This window comes from Hyaena hyaena, unplaced genomic scaffold, assembly GCF_003009895.1.
Source record: "Hyaena hyaena isolate Hyena2069 unplaced genomic scaffold, ASM300989v1 scaffold_219, whole genome shotgun sequence".
Taxonomy (NCBI): Eukaryota; Metazoa; Chordata; class Mammalia; order Carnivora; family Hyaenidae; genus Hyaena; species Hyaena hyaena.
Genome location: NW_024080850.1, coordinates 548,038 through 555,991, shown reverse-complemented (window position 1 = coordinate 555,991; position 7,954 = coordinate 548,038). Strand labels below are relative to the sequence as shown.

The 7,954-nt window shown below is 50.6% G+C and overlaps 1 protein-coding gene across 1 annotated transcript in view; it reads right to left on the bottom strand.

Moving 5' to 3' along the window:
• Nucleotides 1–3,197: 3,197 nt before the first annotated feature.
• GNB1L (G protein subunit beta 1 like) overlaps nucleotides 3,198–7,954 on the bottom strand; it is a 58,110-nt gene continuing 53,353 nt past the window's right edge. The window contains exon 7 of the mRNA XM_039242922.1: nucleotides 3,198–3,782. Within this exon, the coding sequence (XP_039098853.1) occupies nucleotides 3,462–3,782 (321 nt within the window). The 3' untranslated portion in view covers nucleotides 3,198–3,461. The remainder of the gene's footprint in view (nucleotides 3,783–7,954) is intronic.

Below are 7,954 nucleotides of genomic sequence, written 5' to 3'. Positions count from 1 at the left end.
ACCAGCATTTCAATTACAGTTGGTGCCACTGTGGTTCCAGGTGGCTCAGCTGAGTGGACCAAAGTCCTGGCCACCAGTCTTTCCCTACAACATCCATAAGGCCTGGGTGGCCTCAGAACGTGCTTGCCTTATCCACAAAGCCCCACCAGGCACCCAGGGCCTGCAGGGCTGTCACAGCCCAATGTGGCCCTCATACGTAGGGATTCGGCCACAAGATGTCCCCGGACACTGCTCACCAGCCTGTCACCTGGGTGGGACAGCCCAGAGCCCAGTGCACGGTCAGTTGCCTGTGATCCTCTGTGCACCTCTGCTCCTGCCTTCAACAGGAAGGTGAGGGCCAGGTATGGACGCCGGGTCTGGGTCTGCCAACACCTCCTCTCTACCATCTCCAGGGGCAAGATACTGCCAGTCAACACACAGACAGCTCACCTCAGACATTCTGGAAGCGTCTCTGGGTTTAATAAACCTAATTCTGACTTGCACTACCCTGCCCCTTTGTCTGGAATGCATGCCTCCATGGCTGTTTTTGTAAATATGGTGATTCTGTCAAAGGACAGTCACCCAGATCCCTGAAGAGCTGATGACACAGGCGTACACAAGGGCAGGGGGCACCATTTCCTTGGCCACTGGGTTCACAGCCTCTTGAGGCTGCAGCAGCCCCACGCCTGATGCCAATGGATCAGAGCTGAGGCAGGGTGGACAGCACCCCACAGGGGCTTCCCAGCCACGGCGGCAGCAGGTTCTGGCAGGGCTGCTGGAAGGGCACGCAGAGTAACTGAGGGGGCTTGTCTCTCCCCTCCCCTGCTGTACAGGCATGCCCCTTCCTTCTTGTGACCACCTGCAGTGCAGCCCACTCTCTCAAAAGTGCTCATGAGGGTGGGATGTTCACACCACTCACTCTGTGCACTCACAGCTTTGCTGTAGTTAGCAACGAGGCCAGGTGGGTTCCAAGACTCATCCAACAGTTCTTTGCTGTCTGGCATTAGCCTGTGGCTGCCTGGCCATGGGGAGGATTAGCAAAGGTTCATCTTCCAGAAGGACCACCCCCCACCCAGTGTCCCACTGCCTGTGGTCATGTCAGCAGATGGGTGCCTCTTGCAGAGAGAGAACAGGGAGGTGAGCAGCAGCACTGAGCAGACTATGGCTGCTATTCTAGAAGAGCATCCTTGGTATGTGGCCTCTTGTGGGGTTCGGCCACCCTCCATGGTCTCTGACCTGACAGCTTCCCTATGAGGAGCACCCCGAGGGTGGCTCACTCGGCAGTTTCCCTCATGTCTGGAGAGGTTCGAGTGCCTGACGCCTAAACAGAGCCTCTCCTTCGGACATTCATCATGTGGAAATCTCTCTGGATGTGTCCCCGAACAGCTGGTGGGTGGCCTGGCTACAGGACACTCAGGGGCCAGTGTGGTCCCTCCCAAAGGTGCTAGAGGACACTTGCCAGCACCTCTGTCCAAGAGGGCCCCCGTGGGCAAGCCAGTCCCCAAGCAGGGGTGTCCATGAGCTCTGACAGTGTGCCATCCCCTGGAGGGTGGCCGTGGGTCACTAGGGAGGCTGGCCAGAAGATCCACAATATACCTGGCCAGCAGTGCAGTATGGTCTTTCTTCACAAGGCCTGTGTCTGTGATGGAGGGGTGTGCCTGCTCTGGTGGCCTGGGCCAGATATCTGTATACTAGATCCAGAACGCTTCCCCTCAAGCAGACCAAGCCAGACTTGAGCAGGCTGCTCGTCGGCTCCACGTCCAGGGTCCCCAGGCCACCAGCCCACACCTGCACCTCTGTGAGTCTGGCTGCTGGTGGCTGCAGTGGCCCTGCTGCCCACCCCCCGGCCACACCTACCCTGTCCTGGGTCGTGAAGTTCCACCACTGGGCCTTGCCACTCTGAGATCCACGGACTCCACTGCATTTAGAGATCCTCCCTGTATGGCAGTGGCTCTAACGGGCCTGCAGAGAAGAGAGGCCACAGAGCTCTCCAGGGTGCTGGGCTCCCCCTGTGGGTGGATTCCTCCAGGTCAAGGGGAAAGGCACATGCTCCTGCCCCTCTTGTGGAGGGTGAGCAGGTCTCAGTGGCAAGTGTCCTCGAGCACCCTGATCCCCCTGAGTCCTTAAGTCATCCAACTGCAGTACACCGAGGTGGTTCTGGCATTTCAATTGCACTTAGCGAACCTGCCTTGTGGTCCATGTTTCAACCAAGCAACCAAACCCTGGGGCCCTTTCTAACTCCTTAGGCTGCAACGAGTCCAGACCCTCTGCTAGTGGCCCTGTTTCAATGGATTCAGCCTTATGTGTCTCATATTCCCGCCACCTGAATCCCACACGTGTTCTCCAGATTTCTGTCTGCATGAGGTTCTTCTGGAGCGTAGCCACTTCATCACGGGCCACACTTTGTATCTCACCCTCTGGGGCCTCCTGGGGCCTGAGTCTAGTTATAAGCAAAGCTGGGAGGTGGGGGAACTGGTCCTGAGTATCCCACATGGACCCTGGTCCAGGAGAAGCCCTTCCAGGTGCTTCAGGTAAAGGAGGACTGACTGCTTCAGGCAGGGACCGAAGAGGGCTCTTCTGGCAAAACAGCCAGTGGAACAAAGGGGTTTGAGGCCCCCAGCTTTCCCCAGGTTCCCCTTTCTTCCCAATCAATAGCCCAGCTTTGACAGCTGGGCCTGGCCATGCATGAAAGGAGACTGGGTGCACTGCCTGCTTTGGCTGCTAATTCCCAGTTGCCCTGAGTGCATGGTGCTGGCTGGGACTGTGTCATTGGTGGCCATCTCAGCCATACTTAATTCTGTTGTGCTTTCCACCCTGAAGCCGCCCTGGAGATGGCACCTTGCCCTCCTTGGTCTTTCCTTCTTTGGGGTGGCACATCCTCCTGTGGATCCTGCGCTTGGCCTGGCCCTGAGCCATGAACTCTTTCTCCCCAGAGTTGCCTTTGCCAGCCGTGGCCACCTTCCTTCTGCCATGTTCCCTTGAAGGGTCTGGTCACTTCTTTCTACTGGTTCTGGCTTCAGCCCTGTGCATCAGAAGCTCCTGACCATCCTTGGGCGTGAGGAGCCACATGGAATTAGCCGGAGCTGGGGACCACATCTGGTGTTCCCCATTGGACAGGGGTCAACTGCCCTGCCCAGTGAAAAGTCTGGGGATGGCTCTCAGAGCTGACTCTAAGTGGGAAGCAGGGGTGTCACCTCGGAGAATTTGTACTTTGAACCTGCAGGTTTGCCACTGGAAGTTTATTGTAAAACAGCATCCCCAAGTTGGCCTCTCACCTGGACCACAGATGCCCAGGTGTCTGGCCCAGTTACTCTTTGTACACTGCAGTCATTGTCATGTAGAGGCTGTATTTCACAAAAGGAAACACAAGCCTTGTGCGGAAAATAAGGACCCCAAGGACTGGACACCTCTCGTACCTGGAGGAAGAGAACTGTGACTGGCTGTCCTCAGGGGTCCTGATGCACGGTTTCTACATGTCTGGGTCAGGCCAAAGCATGGGCTCCCACCTCCCTGTTCTCCATCACATGTCCCGACAAAGGAGTGGATGAGTCACTGCTAATCGGGTAGAGTGACCAGATGCTGATGCGCTGATCCCCGGACCCTGCAGCCAGCATGCCATCGGCAGCGAAGGCCACACAGTGGACGGTAGCACTGTGGAAGGAGAGCACAGCTAGTGGCTTCATTGTCCGCCAGTGAAACACACGGACACGATGGTCCCAGCCTGCAGTGGCTAGGATCTTGCGGTCTGGCCGAATCTTGACATCAGCAATCCCAGGATTGGTGAGTTCGTGAGTTTTGCATACCTACAAGATCAAGAGCAGCAGAGAGAACCATGAAGTGGCTTCTTAGACTTGTCACAGAGGCTCCCACCTATGGACATCCCCAATCTGGCAGCTGGAACGAGGAGGGAAACACAGGCTGCCAAGATTGCATGCTCCTATAAACTCACCCCCTACCTTCCAGGAGCCAGGTACAGACCTGCTGAGGGGAGCGGCCTGACCACTACCTTTGGCTGAATCCTTGGGTTATGACAGAAGACCTCAGGCCCTTCCCTTAGAGAGCCCCTGAAGCCCCTCAGAGCTACCCTGTTTCCCTTTCTATCAGGCCCTCAGGAAAGACCTCAGTGGGCTGGGTCCTGGGGCCCCTGATCACAGAAATATATTGCACTCTAACGAAATGCAAGAGGTGTTTCCAGCTTGATAGCAGAATAAAGTCTGCATTTCTCCCTTCTGGGGAAACCTCACACCACCCCAAAGCATGAGGAGCACAAGAATCTTCAGGAAGAGGGGCTGAAGGGCTACCAAGAAGGGGAGCCAGTGGGTGTGAGTGCAGACAGGAGGAGTGGGGGACAACAGGAAGGTGCAGGTCGCAGGCGAACCTGCAGAGCCTGACAACACTGGCCATGGCTGAAACCTTAGTCCCTTGCCTGGTCTAAGAAGGGATCAGGCAAAACAGAAGAAGGAGTTACACAGATGCATTCTATTTGCATTGAGCCATTTGAAGCCAACCTCTCTCTGGGGGCTGAGCACTCCCACGGTCAGTGCTCTGTGATGACCCCTCCTCAACACGTGCCTCCTGCAGCAGGTAGGGATCCAGAGCTGCCTTGGTGGTCACGGGACCACTAGTGGTTATACAGCACTGTCTCATGCACTGCAAGGCAATTTGGCATCTCCGTCCCCACACACTAAATGACAAAGACACTTTGCCATCACTGTGACAATATACAATGACCACTTCCTTCTACTGATCCCATGATTGGCCTAGATCTGTGCACCACAACCTCTTGCTGCCCTGAAGTTGCTTTGCTGTCTCTCACCAGCATACCCTTTTCTCCTAACTGACTTCCTAATGGGGCCATAGCAGTCTCAGTTAAGAATCCCTCATCTCTGCAAAGATAACACTACAGAAAAGGAGGAAAAAAACATGTAAAAACAAATGGTACGGGCACCTGGGTGGGTCAGTCGGTTGATTGTCCAACTCTTAATTTCAGCTCAGGTCATGATCTCAGTTTGTGAGTTCCAGCCCTGTGTTGTGCTCTGTGCTGACAGCATGGAGCCTGCTTGGGATTCTGTCTCCTTCTCTCTCTGTCCCTTCCCACTTGCTCTCTATCTCTCAAAATAAATAAAAATAAACTTAAAAAATAAATAAAATCATGGTAATTTCCTTGGAAGCAAACAGAAATTGCTATGAAGCATTTTTTGCCACAATTTAACAAAACAAAATTTCATGAAGCAATCACCTCTATAAAACAAGAACCCAACAAACACAGAGGAAGAAAGCTGAACTGACAGAGCACAGGAAAGAAGTAGAAGGAAGAACTCAAAGAAATGAAGGGGAATGGGAAGAGCAGAAGGAGACTGGAACTAGACAGTAAGAGCAGGAATGATACAAAGTGAGCAAAATGAAAGAGAAACAAAGAGTTACAATGGACTGGAGAGAAAAGAGAAGATGTAGAAAACAGGTAGAGATGCTCTAGCATTCAGTGATTTAGAAAATCAATTTTAATTTCTAGAAATTGAAGTCTTACAATCCAAATCCAAAAACAGGCTGCAGGATGGTCAATGTTAAGATATGCCTTAGGAAAATCACTGGACTAAGGGGGAAAAAAAGACCTTTTGGTGGCCAGGCAAAAAGATCAAGTTGATTGTGAGGGAAGGCTTAGGCTGTCCTCAGAAAGTTCCATGGCCACATCTGTGCCAATGGACGGTGAAGACTGTGAGGGCAGGCATGGTCCAAGAATTTTATATCCAGCCAAAGTGCTGTTCAAGTATAAAAACAATAGACAAGCATTTTTCAACATGTAAGAACTCAAAGAATATGCTCCCATAAGCTCTTCTTGAAGAACTGGAAGATTAACTCTAGTCTCTTAAGAGATAACCAGAGAACTTTAACAGATGATCTGGCAGGGAATACAGAATCTACTTACCAGAGGGATTATGTCTAAAACAATATGTGGGTTATGACTATAGAACCGGTTATGTAACTAGTCAAAATATAGGCAGATACTGAGAGAGATGGGATTTTTGTCAAATTCATTGATTTGCTCATCTTTTGTCATGTGGGGCCTCAGATACAATGGTCAACCTCATACTTGAGAGATTATCAGACAACCCACTGTAAGTAATGACAAAAACATTACTTCCTTCCCCACCCTGACACTAGGTACCATGATTTCCTAGAACTTGCCCTTGCATTTCTCCATAAAAATATATTCAGCAGATTTATAACTGGATTCCACAGTTAAACCCAAATCCGTGCTATGTGTAGAGAGACACCAAAAGAATGACTGGCAAAGATATATCAGGAGAGTGCAGACAAGAAAAACAGGGGTCCAGTGTTAGTAACAGGAAAGGTTGAATTCAGAGTCAAAAGCATGAAGACAGACTGTATACCATACTTATCGATGATAAAGGGTACAATTCACAATGAAGAACTTTGACTATCTCTTTAAGAGATAAACAGGCATATCATTTATGAAGTGAGAACAATACGAATATGGCTTTGATGGAGTAAAAACTGGTACGAGACTAGTCCTCATGCTATAAACAACCATCAAATTGCACAAAATATGACAAACAACTGTGTCCAGGCAGTGGAGAACAGGAGGGGAAGGGCAACTGATGAGGTGGGTCTCCCAAACACCCTAGCAGCAATCTGCCCAGGGAAGTATCCCAGCCATGAAATCTAGGTGGTGCACCTCTGTGCACATGAAGCTGAGGAGGCAGAGATCAGAGAGTGGGACAGCTAGAGCAGCTAAGTCTGTGGGGTGAGTCAGCAGCATGGAGGGAATTGGGGGAGGGACTGAAGGCCATGTCTCGTTTCCCAACCATCCTTGTGTGGAAGGCTGGGCTATTCAAGTTCAGGACAGCACACCAAGTTTACCGGACAGTGGCTGCAGCAGGGTTAAATGTAATAGTTACAAGAGATCAACAGTGATCTCTGGTGGATCCAGCAAGAGTGTAAACACTGCCTGACACCACAAGACCAACTGAGATGCCACAATGGTCTTGCTTCAGGAATGAGGAACATGCCTTTGGGTGGGGGGCCTACCCTGGACCTACTATAACAATACTAGAGACTGAATTCTACATGATCTGAAGGGGAGGCAGAGTTTGGAAGGTGAGTCCCACCACTTCAGAGGAGCCTGGGAAGGACCCTGGGCTTTCCACATATCTTCCCTGACAGAGCATAAAGCCAAGACTACACAAGTTCAAGGTCAACAACCAATAACTGAACTGCCTGCAAGAACAAAAGTAAACCCGCTTCAGCACAAAAGACTAGAATTCTGAGTCTCCATCACGTATTACATGTATTATGATGTCTACCATGCAAACAAAAAATTATTAGACATGCAAAGAAGCAGGAAAATATGACCCACAGTCAACTGGAAAAAAAGGCACTAAATAGAAACTGGCCCAGAATGACACTTAGACATATCAAAGACTTTAAAGCAGCTGTTTAAATATGTATTTTTATTTTTTTTTATTTTTTTAATGTTTTACTTATTTCTTAGGAGAGAGAGAGAGACAGCATGAACAGGGGAGGGTCAGAGAGAGAGGGAGTCACAGACTGAAACAGGCTCCAGGCTCCGAGCTGGCAGTCAGCACAGAGCCCGACGCGGGGCTCGAACCCGCGAACCGCGAGATCGTGACCTAAGCGAAAGTCGGACGCTTAACCGACTAAGCCACCCAGGCGCCCCATAAATATGTATTTTTAAAAAAATCATACTGTATGATTCCAGCCATGAGGTTCTGGAAAAGACAAAACCAAAGAGACAATAATGTCAGGGGTTAGTGAGGAAGGAGGAATGAATGGGCAGAGCATAGAGGATTTTTAGGGCAGTGAAAATACTGTGTGTGATCCTATAATGGTGGACACATGTCATTATATATTTGTCCAAACCCACAGAATGCATACCACCAACAGAGACCTTAATGTGAACTGTGGACTCCAGGTGATAATGTGTCAATGTGGG